The sequence below is a fragment of the Mustela lutreola genome, chromosome 13, assembly GCF_030435805.1.
Source record: "Mustela lutreola isolate mMusLut2 chromosome 13, mMusLut2.pri, whole genome shotgun sequence".
NCBI lineage: Eukaryota > Metazoa > Chordata > Mammalia > Carnivora > Mustelidae > Mustela > Mustela lutreola.
Window position 1 is genome coordinate 57,257,782 of NC_081302.1, and position 19,296 is coordinate 57,277,077.

Genomic DNA, 19,296 nt, shown 5'->3' on the forward strand with positions numbered 1-19,296 from the left:
GACCAATCCATTCTTTGATGATGTGATTAATTACCTTCTTGGTTTTGCCATGCAAGTGTCTCTGCATTCTGTACACTGGATTTTCTTAAAAGCAAGGCTTGCTTGACATTTGGGTGTGGAAGATTCCAGGGCAGTTATGGTATCCCTGGATCTGCTGAGCCTGATCCAAGATGGCATAATAATGTGGATTTGGAGCTCTCTGCCTAATAAGAGGCTTAGGAAACAGAAGGTGGCTCTCACTTACAGTCTGTAGAGGCAAATGATTGGACAGAATTGAGGCCAGGGGGCTGGGCTTCCCCTTTCACGAAGCCCAGACGTCAGGACTGTGGTCTTGATATTATACCCACTGTGGGATATAATAAAAACACATGTTTGGTTTTTGTTCCTAGTTCCTGGCATGGAGGTCCTCAAACCCCTGGAATTTCTTTTCCTTTTTTTTTTTTTAAATTTTTAAATTTTATGTATTTATTTGGAAGAGAGAGAGAGAAGGAGAGATCATGAGGGGGCCAGGGGTAGAGGGAGAAGCAGACTCCCCACTGAGCAGGAAGCCTGATGCGGGACTCAGTCCTGGAACTCCAGGATCATGACTTGAGCAGAAGGCAGTTGCCTAACCAATTGGGCTACCCAGGTCCCCTGGAATTTCCTGAGTGATTGAAGTGCCTTTTTTTATTTGTAAGGAACCTGGCTGGGACACACCTGAGTTCATGCTCAAGCACTGACTCTTGGTGGCCTGTAGATGGCTTTTGGGTGGGCACTGGTTGTGGGAGGAATCACCATGTGATTAGAGGATTGGAACTTTCAGCATCCTACCCGTCCACCTCTGGGAAGGGAAAGGTTTGTGCTGGAAATTTTCCATCACCAATGGCCAATGATTTAATCAGTCATGACCAGGTAATGAAACCTCCATAAAAACCCTCGAGTGATAGGGTTAGGAGAGCTTCTGTGTTGGTGAACACATGGAGAAGCTGGCAGGGGGGGTATAACCTGTGAGGATGTGGAAGCTCCATGTTCTTCTCTCCCCATTCCTTGCCCTAAGCATCTTCCATTTGGCTGTTTCTGAGTTGTGTCTTTTATAATAAGACTAATTGTAAGTAAGGTGTTTTCCTGTGTTCTGTTAGCTGTCCTAGCAAGTTATTAAAGCTGAGGATGGGTTTGGGGGAACCCCTAATTCATAGCTGGTCAGTCAGAAACACTGATGGCCTGGAACTTGTGACTAGTGTCTGAAGTGGGGACAGTCTTGAGGGACTGAGCCCTTAAACTTAGCTGACCTGACACCAAGTCCAGATAGTGTTAGAATTGAATGAGGTCATCCAGTTGGCCTCAGAGAACTGGAGGATTTATTGGTGTCAGAAAATATCTCAGACTCCCTATCTTCTCTTGGTCTGGAATGAGTTCAGTTTGGGTTTCTTCCTTCTTGAGTGATACAACTCCAAGTAGATGATGCTAGCTCTAGAGAGAGGACAGGAATCTCAGGCCAGCCAGCCATGAGGATGGGAATAGCAGCAAGGATGACCAAACAGGGGCTAATGTTTGAGTTATTGTGTGTCACACTGACCATGACTGGACAGGTAGACACAACCAGGGTGAACTCTTCCTAATGGTCAGATGCCTCATTCCCACCTGTGATGCTCAGAGAGACCATGAGCCCTGAAAAACACCGTATTGTTTTGTGATGTCACCTCTGGAATGTTCTGAGTGTTTTGGTGACCAACTCCTGCATAGGACCTATACCTGGCACCTAACACTGGTATGGCTTTTTCCTTGAGCTAAAAGTAATAATCTTAGAAAAGATAGTAGGTATGGGTATCTCTGTTCCAAGGACTTTCTAGAAGGTTTTTACACCAACTATAATAGATGTCTAAATTTCTGTCCAGAGAGAAGCATCTTGTCACACGCCATCTTCACATTCTCAGACTCAGATTTTCATACCGTACATAGTTGACAAGAGGGGTTAAGTGAGTAGAAATTCTTTTTTTTCAGGTTGAGTAAGTGAGGCTCAGAGGATGGACTGGGAAGCAGAAATCGTCTTATTTTCTCTTTTCTACAGCACTCGAGGCCAAATATTACAAGAAAAAGAGATACCAGACCTGAAAGCCTAGAAATCCCAATCAATGTGGTTCTGCCTCAGGTACGGAAAATCACAGAAGAGGTTAACTTCCTTATAGCCCAAATAACCCTCTTCTTTTAAAACTGTAAGATACTGTAGAATGAGCAGAATTCACTTAGCCACCGTGGGTCTTGGGTTTGTTATCCTACAAAGCAGGAAGGTGGGTCTGGTGACCTGGTAAGACCTTCTGGCCCTCATACCACTTAAAGTTTCTATGACCCTCTGATATAAACTACTCTTCCCAGACTTCAGTCTTGGTTCTTGCTGTTGGACAACCCTCCAGATTTCTGGGGGAGAATTATAACTGGGACCTGGAACCAAATGCAGATGGCTGAATCCATGAGTAGAAAGCCGAAGGCCTGGACCAAAAGGTACCAGGTGACTTGGAGGTGCCAAGAGAATTGAGGCCAGCTGTTTACCAAAGATAAGGGTGCAAGGGGGACTCAGAAGGGAGTCTGGTGAACGGATGAGGTCTGGACAGGCTGCAGAGTGTCAGGTCTTCTCCTCAGGTCTCCTAAGCAGCCGTTTCCTTGGTGGGGTTCTCCTGACTGGATTGTTCCTCCCGCGGCTATGTCACAAAGGAGGTAGCCTTGCTTCTCCAGAGGCACCTAAGGCCCTGTTGGAAGATCATGGCCGTGCAGCCAGAGGGGCTGAAATGTAGGCTGGAGGAATCGAGTGCAGAGGTAACAACCTGAAAGCTAGATGTGAGGTTGTGTAGGAACAGGATGGAGTGCCTGTGGGCCTCCTTTATATACATATTCATTTATGCTAACATGTATACTTAAATATATCTCCATATATAGTATATAACTACATAATGGTATATAATACATATAATCAAATTATTCATGTGTTTTCTAAAGTCTGCTCTTAAGGATTTTCTGAAGAACAAGATTACAAAGAAGACCTTCAGCATTGTTTTGATAGGTGGAGATAAGTGTAACAATCTTGACAAGTATGTTCAGCAGGAGGGAAAAACAGGACCCCAGAACATTCTGGCTCTTTCTTTTCACATCATCCTTGTAACTTTGCAATAAGCAGCCACTTCATCTGTTTCAGCTCCCGAAGCCTAACACATAAGCTGACTTTATCCTGATGGTTGGACAGGAGGGCTTGCCTACAGGAACCCTACAGCTCTAGGAACCTTCTTTTTAGGTCTGATTTTTGCCTCTGAAATGCTGTGTCGTTCTGCGGGCCATTACTCCCCTGTGGGGGGGGGGTGTTGCTCCTACGGTTTGTTCATAGCCCACAAAGATCAATCTTGGCATCACTAAGGGACAAGAAGAAGGTGACAGCCTGGGGATAGGGGAGGGAATAGGATTAGAAATAGCGGTCTTGTGAGAAAGAGATCGGAAAAAGTCTTCTGTCTACACCTGACACAGCTCTCCCTGCTGAGCTCCCAGTAGGTGGCCAGCACAGAGGAGGAGAGAAGGGGAACGGAACTGGGGAACTGGGAATGCTTTAAGAAGGCTGCAGCTGGCTCTGCCCCCCGGCCCCCCGGCCCCCACACTTCCTGCACAGAAGGACCTGGTGATGCTAGTGTGAGGTAGGGACTGTAGAGACATGGGAACTGGGACGCCCAGCAGCCCCTCTAGTAAGGGCAGAGCTGAAGGGAGGGCCCACGCCCACTCTCTCCACTACACCCCTGCTGGGGCCGTGTCACATCCCTGCTCCCTCTGTTCTCTTGCCTTTAGGAAATAGTGCCTCCTCTCTCCGAATCCTTGCATGTATTTGCATGTGCTGCTTTTTCTGGCACCGAGCCCATCCGTTCTCGTGTGTCCAGAAAGTGCCTCTGGTTTCCCAGCCCCCTGTCATGCCGAGCTTGGGCTTCTCAACTACCCGGCATGTGCCTGTGCTTCACTGTGTTAGCATCCTTAGGTCTTCTCAGGTCTTACTGATTTTCAGTTTTTCTTCTCACATTAAACGTGTGTGTTTTCTGATCTATTTTCCAGCAGTGCATTCACCTGCCAGCCCTCAAGGTTTGTTCCTGCCCCAGCTCGCTGACCTGGTTCCTTCTGTTCTCCCAGGATCCCTTCGCTCCCCAGTGAGTGCTCTCAGTGAGTCTCACGGAGGCACTGTTTCCGGCAGGATCCTTAGCGAAGGGTCCAGATCAGGAGGAGATCCCACAGCACCGTCCAGCGTCCCTCTCAGGCCTCCCCTTCTCACTCTCCTTTGTTCAGGCTTGTTCTTCAAGAATGAGAAGCTATGGGATCTGCTGACACTCCCTGCCTCTCTCGCAGCTGGAATAACTTCTAGGAGGAGGATGTCAGGAGATCCTATGTTGCACAGTTACCCGAAACTATCACATATGGTGACATTTTTATCATTATTGCTCTTCATTTTATAATTCTCTTGGAATCAATCACTCTGACCTGCCAATTATCCTCTTACCTGTTAGCATTTATTAAAACCAACGTTGGCTGTATCATGGTACTAGGCAGCTGAATAATTTAACGGTGGGCTGGTGAGACTCAGCCTTGTTCCCTCATCTGAAATTTAGTAGCATACCCGGTTCTTCCTTCCAGCTTCCTGGGGCCTCTCAGCTTTACTTGTCTGGACAGTACCTTAGACGGCTGATGTTCTCTGATTGTAGCCCTCTGTAATGTTGGGAAAGGAGGTGTTTAAAAAACTTGGTTCAAGAGGTTTGGAGTCTACTGGGGCATTTGGACATCTCCTCTGGTCTGTGTAGCCCTAGTTTTCCTGGTGTGGAGAGAACTTTCGAAAATGTCAGCTAAGCCTGTGTATTTAGTGTCCAGTCCTTCCCAAATGCTTTAGTTAGCAGGCCACCAACCTCAGAACTCCATCCAACCTCAGAGCTCCACCCCGGAAGGTCCCACTCAGAGAGTCCTGTTCCTTAGAAACTTCACAGTACCCATAAGAGACCTTGGTCTTATCACCTCCCCTTTGTTCCTTGCCCTGCCTCCCCCTTCCCATTGACCATTTTTCCTCCATGCTCTCCATTTGCCACAGGGACAATGGGCAAAGGCACTCAGTAGTTGGTGATTTCAAGCATTTTCCTTGCAAGACCACTTATACTTAAAAAGGAGATGCTGGGGAGAGGTCCACGCCTGATGCTAAGGAGGGATTCCCATCCACAGGTGGGATTCAGGCTCTGCAAGGGAAATGTCTTTCCCTTCTCTGGATCACTGACACCACGGCTTCGTAGGTTACAACAGTGAGCACAGTGTTCCTGAGGGCAGAGGCTCTTGGTTGTCTTCCTAACAAGATGATGGAAAGGTGTGATGGTCAATGGTATTCCCCTTCCCACATTCATTCTCACAGGCATCCATCCTTTCATGAAGAAGCCAAGCTTTCCTTCTTTCCTCTACTGGGTCTCTATCCATGTAGGAGGGCATGTCCCACAGATCAGGGTAGAGACAATCTTTTCTCTATGGGAAATGGGGGCCATGCCTGTTCTGGGGGCTTGGATTATGTTGCCATAAGCTCTACCTCCTAGGCTTAGAAGAAACTTTCAGAGCTCTCCTGAAAGGCCCAGACGTCCTATCAGACCTCAAGGACATCAAGGACAGATTCATTTAGCCCAGGAAGTGATACCACTGGCTGAAGAGGCCTACTGAGAAGAGGCTGGCTTCAAACACAGCCTGAGAAGTCCTGGGGTTTTGGACCTCATGTGTTTACCTACCTCACAAGCTCTCTCCTTGGAAAGCCCTTTGGTAGATAACTATATTTAGCATTTGCCACAGCACTGTAGGCCAGGAACATTGGTGTCTTACCAGCAGAACTGGTCATCTATTTGGTTTTTATGACTGCTCGCTTACCACTTTTTTGGCTTTTTGCCCCAACCCCAGGAAGTAGACAGAGTGGCTATATGTTTAGGTTCATTTCAGAGGTGGCATTTAGAGAATTGAAGTGACTCGAGTGCTCAAAAAATGGGACTTACTAGCCCAAAGCTTCCGGGAATTTGGGGCCTCTACCCTCACTGGATTATAGGTTCTGGATGGGGACATGAAAACCAGCATGCTTGGGCACAGGGGCAACCTCGCTTAAGGATTACATAGGCCTAGGGTTTTGTGGAATTCTCATGGGAAAGCCCACTGCTCTAGACTTTCCACCACATAGTCACAGCTGTGCAGTTTAAAAATATGAATTGAAATGAAGCTATAACTTCATGAAATCCACTAAATATATGAAGACATATGAAATCACAGCTTTTGTAGGCCATAGACGGTACAGCCTCAATGGTTTCGCATCATTCGATTGAATATCTCTTCCTTACCTTTTGTGTATTTTGGTTGATTAGTTCACTGGCAAGGACTCAATATACCTCCACTGTATGTGAAGCGTGCTAGGCATGTTATAATTTACTAACTAACTAACTAACTAACTAACTAACTAAGGGACAGTTCACTTCCTTAGAGAACTGTAGTTTACCATTTGGGGAGAAGATGGGACAGGGCAAAAGAGAACTACTGTGAAGGAATGATATCAACACATGCAAAATAAACTCTCTGGGCGTTGTGAAGAGCATGATTGAACGTGTGGTTGGAGGCAGAGATCCTGTTTTAAACCCTCGTTCTTCCCCCTTGCTGGCTATGCAATCTTAGGTAAAACCTGATAGTTCTTCTCTGTAAGATATTGCATGTGAATATGGAAATCAGTTAGTATATTATCACATAATAGTCATTAGTCATCATGTTAGTTCCCTTTTCTTGTTCTATAAATCTTCCTCTAAGAAAATCTAAGCACATTCTCTTCTGAATCTGCAGTAATCATCTTTGTAGCTCTCTATAAACAAAGAAAATGTCACACATTCTCCTTTATTTTTGAACTCTACAACAAACTCCCTGAAAGAAAGAGGGCAGATGTTAGTAAGGTTACGGTGGATAGTTGCACAGGTTGTGTACTGCAGTAGCTGTGACTGGCACTCTCTAAATTTGGTCATTGTACAAACATATGGGGTGGCTCTGAGTCATGTTTGCATCTCCATTTTCTAGACCTGGAAATGGAGACACAGAAAGAAATGATTCTGTAAAGTTCGTGCCCTCATACAGTGTAGAGCCAGGACTCATTTCGGGTTTTGTGATGCCTGGTCCCCTCATCCCCATATCTAGGAACCTACATTAATGCCTGCTGCTCTTTGACCTCCCTCATTTGCACCACGCAATAATTGGTGCTATTCATTGAATTTTCAAATTGACTGAAAGTTCCCTGGAGATAGGGTCTGAGACCAGATGCCACATTAATGTTAGTTGATTTGTCAACATAAATGTGAAGGAAGGATTAGTCCAAGAACATACAAAGTGGAAATGGAATTAAGGTGGGGAGTTTTCACAAGGCCAAGAAGGAGCCTTTCTTTCTTTCTCTTTTTAAAATCCTTATTAAATTTTCTTTTTTAAAGTTTTTTTTTTTATTTTGAGAGAGAGAGCATAATTGGGGGTGGGGGTGAAGGGACAGAGGGAGAGGGAGAAGCAGGCTCCCTCCCTGATGAGCATGGAGGCTGATGTGGCACCTGAGCCAAAGGCAGAGGCTGAATCAACTGAGCCACCCAGGCACGCCCAAGAAGGAGCCTTTCTTGAAGGATTAAGTCCAGCAAGGTCTGATTGGCATTGGGGAAAGAAAGAATTTGTCTTAATATTTTGTCTTGTCTTAGAGTTTAATCATGATTCCTGGCATCTCTGAAATGCCTGGATATTTGACATTTTTCCTTAAATCTCAGTTTCAGAAGAAGGTACTGATTTACTTTAGCCTCTTGATACTATCCATAGGATTATGGGTTTGATGAAACAAACCCTTATGTTCTTTAAACTTCAAAAAAATTTTAAAAGATTTTATTTATTTGAAACAGAATGAAAGAGAGAGAGAGAGAATGAGAGGGGAGAGGTCAGAGGGAGAAGAAGACTCCCTACTGAGCAGGGAGCCTGCTTCAGGACTTGATCCTAGGACTCTGGGATCATGACCTGAGCTGAAGGCAATTGCTTAACCAACTGAGCCACCCAGGCGCCCCAAAATGTTTTTGTGTTCTATGAGGCAACACTGGACTTGACTTCCTCCTTGAACCTGTCTGGGAACAGGAAGGAAAATATAGGACTAGTTACAAGAGAGCATTGGGTTCTGGGGAAGGAATTAAAGTGGTCCTATTAGCCTGTCAGTATTTTCTGGATCAAGTGCTGTGGGCATGTAACTGGGAAGATACAGAGTCTGTGTGGGAAGCAGTGGCCATTTAAAGGAGGGGATAGGATGTTAACATTAGTAAAGAGGGTTGCTAGGGCCATAGTAGTGCCCACTTATAAACATAGATCCATTAGACCAGAGAAAGTTAGACCAAGAGAACATTTGGAGATCGTGTCACTAACCCCTCATTATACAGATGTGGAAACCAAGGTCAGAGGGTGAGAGGACATGCCCAAAGTCACCTGATGGCATGCATAAGGATTAGGGCCCAAGGACTCAGATTATTCATGGTTAGGGATCTGTCACCCCCCGGTAAGATTTTATTTAGTGCATTTCTGCTGAGGGGACAGTCAAAAGGTCCTTGGGTAACCAAGGCAGAATCAAAGCAGCTGGATATGGTGATTTAAAGACCATAATGGATACTCTGAACAGTAATAAACAGTGGAAAGCACTAATTTTTCTTTGGATGTTTAGCTAGATCAAGTTGCATATCTCTGATTGAAATGAAATAATCACAGGGGCACCTGGGTGGCTCAGTGGGTTAAAGCCTCTGCCTTCAGCTTGGGTCATGATCCCAGTGTCCTGGGGTCAAGCCCCACATCGGGCTCTCTGCTCCACGGGGAGCCTGCTTCCTCCTCTCTCTCTGCCTGCCTCTCTGCCTATTTGTGATCTCTGTCTGTCTGTCAAATTAAAAAAAAATCTTAAAAAAAAAATGAAAGTCATAAAATAGAAAAGACAACTGGGGAAATTTGAATAATGATTTAGTATTTGCTGATATGAAGTGATCATTGTTAATGGTATTGATGCTTTGTTGAGAAGATATGCATCAATGTATCTATGGGTAAAATGACATGATGTCTACACTTTTCTTTAAAAGAACGCGGTAGCGTGGGCGTGGTGGCGGCATTGGGTGGTCGTACAGCTGAAAGGCACGTGGGTAGCCTGGACTTGGTAACTGCTAAAGCTGGGTGAGGGGTACATGGACGTTTACTGGGCCCTTCACTCTCTCTTTCTCTGTGTATGTTTGACGTTTTCCATAATACAAAATTAACACAAAAGTATTTTCACCCCCTAACTATTGCAAGTCTTTTGTTAAATACACGGTGATTTCCTGGGTGTGTGCTTCACCCAAGTAAGCTCACGCAGCTGGGACTGGGTTGGTGACTTGAACGGGTGCAACTTACACTGGTTATTTAACTTCGACTCTGAGTTTGCTTCTCCATCTGTAAAATGGGAATAATGATAATAATACTTCATGAAGTCAGGGTTGCAAAGGTTAAATTAATTCAGTGCACAGGTATGGCACAAAATGGGAGCTCATTATTTGTTTCCTTCTTCCTTTTTCTTCTCAAGATTGGGATCCACACTGTTGACTAAAGCCACCATTTCCACAGTAATGTTTTATAGAGCGAGACCTTGCTGTGATCAAGGCCTGCAAAGGAGGGAGAGGACCTCTCACGACGTGCTCCTTAGTGATTGTGGCTAGTCTCCCCAGAAAACTGTGACCAAGGGACCTTAAGTAGGCTGGGCTGTCCACAGTGAAGTTCCTTCTGGTCACAGGTTCAGCCACAAGAGCAAAGGGACTCTCCCAGTTGAGAAAGGTGAAAACCATAGAGGCTGGATTTATTTAAAGTAAATAAGGTTCTGATTGCCCAATGCCCCTGGACCATCACTATCTAGAAGATTAAGCACATATTTTTAAAGTTAATGACATGTGCTTATTGCAGAGTTAATAGCATAGAACTGAACCTCCTATTTAGCAAGCTCTTTGGGTCTTAAAGAATTCACGCCAACATGATAGACCGTGCAAATTATATTTTCTCTCCATACCCATATATATAATGCAGATAACCTGACTTGTTTTCTATCTTCTCTATCTGTAAAATTGTGAAAATAACCTAAGAAATGAGGAATTGATATTTGGAGGGCATTGCAATGTACTTAAGATGAAAGTTTTTCTGTATTTAGAAGTAGCTATCATGATCCTTATTTTTATTTAAATTCATTGCTGCAACTGCTGTCTTTTCTCTGGGACACTTCCCACCTGTTCACCACTTTCTGAATACACCTCAGAATTCTTCCATTAGCGAAACCTACTTTTCTTGATAACAATACCTTACATTTCTATGGCACTTGGCAGTTTTAAGAACACATTTACAATCGTTATCTCATTCAGTCATCACAATGGTGTGGTGTACCAAACAAGGCATATGTTTTCATTTCCATTTTACAGGTACATTTCACTGATTTTAAATGTTGGGAGGTGTCTTTTTCTTTAAAAAAAAAAAAAAAGATTTATATATTTATTGTAGACAGAGAGAGACAGTGTGTATGAGTGCGGGCAGAGGGAGAGAACCTTCAAGCAGATTCCTGCTGACTTTCGGAGCCCGACATGGGGCTCAATCCCACAAGCGATGAGATCACAACCTAAGTGGAAACCAAGAGCTGGATGCTCAACCAACTAAGCCACCCAGGCCCCCCTTGAAGGTGCTTTTAAGATCAGGGAGTCTGGCACTCTCTTTTTCACTAGCAAAAAATTGGGGTCTCAGAGAGAATGAAAATTTCCAGTTTCACACTATCAGCGACAGAACCAGGATGGGAATTCTTGTGACTCCCAGTCTCAACACCTTGGCTTTTAACCGTGGTGTAAGCTGCATCTGGGCAAACGGCACATTCTAGCTGATTCAGAGCTGTCCTAACCACCAGCAGCCAGAATTACTGAGGGAACTTGTTGGAAATGCAGATTTCTGGACCATGACCCATACTAAGTAAATTAGTCTTATAAGCAAAGAACTCAGAAATCTGAATTTAAGGGGCACGTGGGTGGCTCAGTTGGTTAAGTGTCTACCTTTGGCTCAGGTCATGATCCCAGCCTCACATCCAGTTCCCTGTTCAGTGGGGAGTCTGCTTCTTCCTCCCCTCTTACCCTCCCTCCCCACTCATGCTCTCTCCCTCTCTCTCAAATAAATAAATAAAATCTTTTAAAAAATCTGCATTTTAAAACACACTCAGCTGATTATTCTATAATGGAACGTGTGAAAGCTACTGGCTTATTGGATTTAAGCTCTGTGGCTCTAATCCCCTTTTACATATGATGGTCTTGAAATGTATGGGTCACCATCATGAATTCCTCTTTGTGAATTCCCTGGTGTCCTTTGCTGTCTTCATTACCACAAGTTGACCTCTCACTGCTCAGTGATATGTCTGTGATGGTGCCCTTCTTTTCCAAAATTACATGCTGGATTCTCCTTTGAGTCTAACACTCTGTTGGCGGATGTGAAAGGGGCTGCTGGAAGGGCAGACTCAGGGTGGCTGAGACTGAAGGACGGGACCGAAGGGGGCTGGGGAGCCGACTAGGATGATGGATAGCACCGCCATTTTGGACACAGTGCTTTGGGTGTCTGTTGGGGTGATTCCTGCTGCCGGTGCCCATTGTGGGTACATATCTGCAGCGGGGGTCAATTGAGAGGCGTGTTTGTTCCTCCTCTAAGGTGACGGAAGTGTGCCAGAGCCCACGTTTCATGCTTTCATCCATTATCCCTTTTCATCCTAAAAAATAGCTCTGTGAAAAAAGGCAGTCGATAAAGTTATCCCAAGTTGAAAATGTGGAAACTGAAATGCAAATAACTTGTCATATTCTTGTAACTGACAAAATAGTGGGGCTGGGAATCACGATATTTGTTGACTCCAAGTCAATGCCTTCAACCTACACAATATATATGTGATGGCAAGTATTTTTGAATTCCCTATTTTTGTGTTTGCCCACTCACTGAAGCCCGTAACCATCCAGTCAACCCCTGTGGCACTTTGTTGACCATTCACAGACGTGCACAAGGGTACAAAAAACTTAAGCCCCCTGATGCGCACATTCTAGATAACGACACTTGTTTCTGCTCCCACACTGTAAAATTATGTCCTTTGTACAATTAATGGAGCGCCGCATTTTTTACATTTTTTGTGCTTTTTTGGGTGATTTTATGGTTTCGGATGGCCCCCCAGTATACTGAAGTGTCGTCTAGCATTCCTAAATGAGAGAAGGCGTGAAGTGCCTTATGGAGAAAGCACGGGTTAGATACGCTCTGTTCAGGCATGAGAGACCACACTGTTGGCTGAAAGTTCAATGTTAACGAATCAATAATCCATACTAAACATGTCTTCAACAGAAACACATATAATACAAGGTTACGTATTGACCGGTTAACAGAACCGTGGGCTGGCAGGAACCTAGCCCTCCATTTCTCCTAGGAGCAATGGTTTGGTATTCATGACTTTGGTGTTTGCAGTCACTTTACGGAACAGAACTACTGCAAATCAATGAGTGTCTGTTGTATTTCCTTGACAGGACTCCCCGAGGCCCAACACAGAAGCGTCCTCTGTGGCCAACCAGGATTATCAGACTAAGCTAATTGTGGGCTACCGTGTGAGGCAGACGGGGTGTCAGCTCCTTCACTAACTCTGGTCTTCCCTGTTCTCTCCCACAGAGGGGCACCGCCGAGCCTTTCCTGAGGCTCCACAACTTGTACCCCACCCCGCGCTGCGCCCGGCAGGCCGCCCTGCCCCGGCTGAGCCGCCGAGTGGTCAGCCAGCACTCCTACCCGCTGAATCGCTTCTCCTCGGTGCCCTTGGACCCCATGGAGCGCCCTACCTCCCAGGCGGACCTCGAGCTGGATTACAACCCCCCGCGGGTACAGCTCAGCGATGAGATGTTTGTCTTCCAGGACGGGCGGTGGGTAAACGAGAACTGCCGCCTCCAGTCCCCCTACTTCTCTCCGTCCTCCTCTTTCCACCACAAGCTGCACCACAAGAGGTTGGCCAAGGAGTACCTGCTGCAGGAGGAGAACAAGGCGCTGCGGGAGGAGAACAAGGCGCTGCGGGAGGAGAACAAGACCCTGCGCAAGGAGAACAAGATCCTGCAGGTCTTCTGGGAGGAGCACAAGGCCACGCTGGGTCGGGATGAGAGCAGGGCCTCCTCCCCACTGCTGCACAAGGACACCGTGGCCCTGGAAGTGGTGAAGAAGGACACAGCCTTGCAAATGCACCACAGCAAGGAGAACAGCACCCTTCAGCTGCTCAGGGAGGAGAACAGGGCCCTGCAGCTGCTGCTGGAGCAGAGGAAAGCCTACTGGGTCCAGACGGAGGAGAAGGCGGGCCCCGGGGAGGAGGCCAAGCCCATCGCCTCGCCCCATGAGGAGCCCCACGTGCCCGGGCTGCTGCCAGACCAGAGCACAGGCCTCCCCTCCTCTTTTGAGGAGTCCAAGGGGTCCCCGACCCCCCAGGAGGACTCCAAGACCCTCCGGGTCCTGCGCCAGATGGTCAGCAACCTGTCTGGCTCTTCCGGGGACGAGGAGGTTAAGGCTGCCTCCGGCCTGCCCGACGGGGGCCAGTCCCTGGAGCTGCTGAGAGAGATGAACCAGGCACTGCAGGCCCTGCGGGAGGAGAACCAGAGCCTGCAGCTCCTCCGCGAGGAGAACCGGCTCCTGCAGGAGGAGAACAGGGCCCTGCACGTGCTGCGTGAGGAACACAGGATCTTCCAGGAAGAGAACAAGGCCCTGTGGGAGAATAACAAGCTGAAGCTGCAGCAGAAGCTGGTCATCGACACAGTGACGGAGGTTACTGCCCGGATGGAGATGCTCATTGAGGAGCTCTATGCCTTCATGCCCGCCAAGAGCAAGGACCCCAAGAAGCCCAGCAGGGTCTGAAGCCTCCAAGGAGCACAGGGCCCAGAGCGCTCGGCCAAAGAAGAAGACCTGCCTTTTGTCCATCTCCCTCACCATCAGCCGCCAGCTCGTGTCCACTGAGGAGCAGAACCACCACCTTTCTAAAACTCACGGAAGTAATAAAGGCGCGAGGAGGCTGGGGCCAGTTAACATCATCAGTGTGCTTCTCTGGCTTCTTTTTTTTCCCTTTTTCAGCAGTTGTGGGTTCACAGTGAAATGGAACCAGCAGTACAGATTGTTCCCATAGATCCCTGTCCCCATGCGTGCACGGCCTCCCCAGCGATCCCACCAGAGTGGGGCAGTGTCACCGCCGAGGAGACTACGGCGGCATGCTGTTATCGCCCAGGGTTCTCAGTTTTAGCTAGGGTTCCTGCTCAGTATTGTGCCTTCCATGGGTTTGCACAAATGTATCATGACACGTGTCCACCATTATAGCAGAAGTGCATTTTCACTGCCCTAAAAATCCTCTGTGCTCTGCCTCTTCTCCCCTCCCTCCAAGCCCCTGGCAACCACGGAGCTTCCTACAGTGTCCACAGTTTTGCCTCCTCCAGATGTCATCTACTGGAAACACACAGTATGGAGCCTTTTCAGGTTGGCTTTTTTCACTGGGTGATATGCTTGTAGGTTTCCTCTGTGTCTTTTCATGGCCTGATAGCTCATTTCTTTTTAGTGCTGAGTTGTATTCCATTGTCTGGCTGTGCCACTGTTCATCCATCCCCCAGCTGAAGGACAACCTGGTCAAGTGTTGGCAGTTAATGAATCTGCCTTCTTTTGTTCCCCAACCCCAGCCCCCCAACCCCAGTCTCTTCCTTCATTCTTGTCTGTTTTTTTCTCTCTCATTTTGTCCTATTTTTCCTTCTTTTTTCTCCTACTCCTGTGCTCTCTCTCTTGTCTTTTTCTTTCATCATCTTCCATTTCTGAAGCTATGGCATGGTTGGTGGCCTGTGGGAGAAGTTCCTCTAGGCTAGGGCTTTTCAATTGCAGTGCCAGTGACACTTGGGGTGGGTAAATCAGGGCTGTGGCGGGGGCGGCTTTCCTGCATGTTGGATGTTTATCAGCACCCCTGGTCTTTGTCCACTGGATGCCAATAACAGCTACCCAACCCCCATCTGTGATGACCAGGGGTATCTCCAGATATTGCCAAATGTCCTTTACCCCCAACATTGCTCTAAGTTTCTCAAAGTATATTCTTTGAAACACCAGTCCTTGACATGCTCTGAGACAATAAAGTTTTCCATGGGGAGAAATGTTGTTAAAATCAATCCTTTCTGGCAGATTCAGAATCATACTCCAAGTTGAAGGATCTGAGAAGTCCTGCAATGAAGAAATCCGCTTAACTTTGGGAAACTCAGAATAGCTCAATTTTATTTGATCTCGAAACCTCTTTTTATGTTATCCTGCTGTTCACCCAGTGTGGGAAGGGGTGCCTGTGCTCTCCCCAGCTCTCGGATCATATCCCTATTCCCAGGTGCTTGCCCTCTGCTTGTCCATGGTTCACATTTCCCAGTTGGATATAAGTGGTGGGGCAGATGACTGCCAGACTTACTGGAGGGAGGCACAGAGGCTCAAAATTCTGGGCTTTGATTCCCATTTCAAAATCTGGACAGAGAGTAGAACCAAGAGGTTGAAAGGAACCCCTGGGTGACTACAGAGGGAGTTGGGCTGAGTTTCCCAAACCTTGCTGTATAGTGGAACCACCACAGGGGCTTTGAAAAATGCTGCTGTTGCTGCTGCTGGAAACCATGTTCTTTCTAATGAATGGGATTTTGAGCCCTGGGCTGTTTGTAGCACACAGAATGTTGGTCTGTGGAGCTACCCACCCCCTTCCTCATTCACATTCAGGTCTTCTCCAGCTTGAGCTGTGATCAGTTTCTCTGGGTAAATAGTTGTTTTCAAATTCCTTACTTTTCATGTTTAAAAGTTCCCCAGGTGTTCCAGTCTGCAACAAAGTTGAGGAACCGGGGTGGTGGTCCTTGAGCTAATTCCTTGGACTGATTCTCAGTATCCTGCCTCCACTCACTCGCTATGGGTCTCTACCAGGAGAGAGGTGTGAGGGAAAGGAGGAATTTGCCCACTTTGTGGTTGGGACAGACAGGAGTTGGGAGACTCTAACCTCACTCCTAACTCACTGTTCATGCTAGCTAGATTTCCGAGCCTTGAATCAGCTCCAGAAGGTGAGACAAAGGCAGTTACCCAGCACTTGCCACTTGATGTGACCCCCGTGATCTTTGGTTCATGGGAGGCAAGCAGTACTGTTGCTTCTCCAGTTAGAGAATCTGGGATGCCAAGAATTGTGAGAGGTTAGCCAGCTAGTAAGAGCCAAATTGGGACTTCAACACAGACTCTGTGGCTGCAAATCTCAAGATTCTTTTAGATCACATTGCCAAGAAAAGCTGGTGTCCAAAAGTTAAGTTTAAAAATGGTTTTTGGGCCTATTTTCCAGATTCGAGAAGTTGTTGAGTCCTACCCAGAATAGCATCAGAGATCCCAAATGAGGGAGAATGATGAAAGTATTTTTTCTTACCAGTTGGTGACTACATTTCTAGTCTATACTTAGGAACAGAGGGGACGGATGTCCACACAGAGGCTCAGTAATTCATTCCCCTGTTGCCACCCAAATCTGAGAAATAGGAAGTTGTTGCTAACGGACCTCAGGCCGTTGGCAGTTTTTTTTTTTTTTTTTTTCCATTTGGCAAATGCGTCATGCAGGATGTCATGGTACGCCATACTCCATTTAAGTCAATGTGATAACCCCAGGGGGTAGGATTTTTTCTTCTTCATTTTTTTTGATGAAACCAAATTGATTTCTGTGATTCCAGACAACTAAAAGACAAAAGACAGGTTCTCCCCATGTTTGTGTTACAAATATTTAACTTGGATTAATCTATGTATCAGCAGTTGGGAGCTTTCTAGCCAGCTGAGGGAGCTCAGAGGACTTAATACTACTTAACAATGTCACCTTTCTCTGTCAAGCCAAATCTAAGTGAGTGAAAAATTAGCAAGACAAGCCACAAAATGTCATTTTTTATGGAGTGGGGAAGATTTACTTCAATACAACATTTCATTGTGTAGTGCAATCTGTGACAGATTAGCTAACATTCCGTGGGAGCTAACTTCTTGTGGAACAGAGTGAATTTCACTCTTCAAGGAGCACTTCCTGTAAACACCTCTGCTCCCTCCTTAGTTTGCCTCCTTGAGTGCCTCACTAATGGCTGAGGCTATTTTCTCTTTGCAGGGAAGGTTTGCCCTCAGAGAGCTAAGCATTCTTTCTCTGCCATTCGGCCCTTGGCCTGGCCAACTGGCGCCCTTGGTAGCTGGGGTCAACTGACCATTCCTACTGAATTGGCTGAATCCTGTCCTTAGGACTATGCAGCGCCCATTAATTAAGGGTCAGGTCAAATGGAGACTATTCACAACCTACAACAACTGGCTAGTTAATGGAAACTGAAGGTTGCCAGAATTAGTGCAGGGAAGGAATTCCAATGGGAAAATCCCCTATGTGAGGACAGTCATTCTGTGGTTAGCAGAGAGAGCCAATGTGAAGAACCAAAATCAAAACAACTCTGATGAAAATCTTGCCAGCTTTGAATGCTCAGATTCTATTCTTGAACTCTCCCCCTTTCTAAGGACTTTTCATAAAACGGAATGACCTCAGTCTGCCTGTGGTGAATGCTTGCTGGAGTCCAGTGTGACTTCAGGGAGGCACCTGGGAGGAGGGCACATGAGGGCGAGGTGTCTGATGGAGGAACGTGGACACCCGAAGTCCTCAATCACCATCAGCTTATTGTCCATGGAGTTGAATTTCTGATTCATCAGATGGGATGGCTCTTCCTGAAAGGCCAGAGCATTTTCAGAATATTCTGGGTCTACCAACACAGCTGCTGGAAACCATGTTCCTTCCGATGAATGCGATTTTGAGCCCCTGAGCCGTTTGCAGACCACAGAATGTTTGTGTTTGGAGCTGCCCACCCCCTTCCTCATTCACATGCAAGTCTCCTCCAGCCTGAGCTCTTATCGGTTTCTCTGGGTAAGTAGTTCTTTCCAAATTCCTTCCCCTCTTTGTTCACTCACACAATGGCCTTTGTAACCAAGAACAAAGTTAGGAGCAGGTGACAGATTATTTTTAATGCTGCCAAGACAAGTGGCTGTTTAATTTTTGACATTTTCTCTCTCTAAGCCTGCCTTTATTCTTTGCAGATGGGGTGACTCAGAGCTCTCCATCAGAAATCCTCACACCATGGCAAGATTCAGTCCAAATCTTTTTCAGACACCGGTCAGTCCTCACGTGGTAACACTCTGTGGAGTAAAGTAGAATTGCTGGGTTTTAAGTTACTTCTTGTGGCCGATGATTGGGCTGTCCTTGACTTTCCCTCTCCTCCACTCATTTAATCCTTCACCAGGTCCTATCTCCTACCTCCAACACAGCCCTCGGATCCTTCTACTTCTCATGATTCCTATGAGCGTGACCCTAGCGTGGCCACCATTATCCTCTGGGCGACTGCTCCAGCTCTGCATTCATCTCTGGATCTTCAGTGTTTCTTTCAGCCCATTTTCCATGTAGCAATCAGACTGATTTTCTTATACATGGAGATATTCTCCCACTGTTTCCTTACTTAAAATACATCACTACCTTTCCATGGTGGGTCTTTTTTTTTTTTTTAAGATTTTATTTATGGGGTACGTGGGTGGCTCAGTTGTTAAGCATCTGCCTTTGGCTCAGCTCAGGGTCCTGGGATCGAGCCCTGCATCGGGCTCCCTGCTCGGCAGGAAGTCTACTTCACCCTCTCCCACTCCCCCTGCCTGTGTTCTTTCTTTCACTGTCTTTCTCTCTCTCTCTCTCTCTCTCGTTGTCAAATGAATAACATCTTTTTGTCAAATAATCTTTTTAAAAGATTTTATTTTATTTTTTTAAAGTTATTTATTTATTTATTTGATAGGGAGAGAGAGATCACAAGTAGGCAGAAAGGCAGGCAGAGAGAGAGAGAGGGGGTAGCAGGCTCCCCACTGAGCAGAGAGCCCGATGCGGGGCTTGATCCCAGGAATTGAGACTCCTTCAGAATTCAATATAATTTAACCAAATGATCTCCTTGTCTCTTGGAGATTGAATCCAGAGAGGAGAGATCCCACCTCCTGGGAAGAGCAGGCAGAGTGCTAGGGAAGATGTACTTGGCCTGGTGAAAAAGGATGGGGACACCTGTGCTGCCAGGTGGTTGGAAGGAACCTTCTGCAGTCACGATCAAGCTGTTGGGTGTCAGAACCCAACAGCTTCCCATTTTTCCTTGTCTTTCATGGAGATCTCCAATCTGAACAGCTTTGCATGAGCAGTGTGGAATTCAGAGG

The 19,296-nt window shown here is 46.5% G+C and overlaps 1 protein-coding gene across 3 annotated transcripts; it reads left to right on the forward strand.

Annotated features, from left to right (window-relative positions):
• Positions 1 to 1,583: 1,583 nt before the first annotated feature.
• CBY2 (chibby family member 2) lies at positions 1,584 to 14,138 on the forward strand. 3 transcript variants are annotated; one of them, XM_059144258.1, is made up of 3 exons: positions 1,584 to 1,747; positions 2,048 to 2,128; positions 12,721 to 14,138. In XM_059144258.1, exons 1-3 carry the CDS (start codon positions 1,673 to 1,675, stop codon positions 13,936 to 13,938), a joined length of 1,374 nt encoding a protein of 457 aa, XP_059000241.1. In that variant the 5' UTR covers positions 1,584 to 1,672; the 3' UTR covers positions 13,939 to 14,138. The 3 variants fall into 3 exon arrangements, with proteins under 3 accessions (XP_059000241.1, XP_059000242.1, XP_059000243.1); XM_059144259.1 differs by lacking the exon at positions 2,048 to 2,128 and having other exon boundaries at positions 1,585 to 1,747; XM_059144260.1 differs by lacking the exons at positions 1,584 to 1,747; positions 2,048 to 2,128 and adding an exon at positions 2,702 to 2,790 and having other exon boundaries at positions 12,721 to 14,137.
• The last annotated feature ends 5,158 nt before the right edge of the window (positions 14,139 to 19,296 follow it).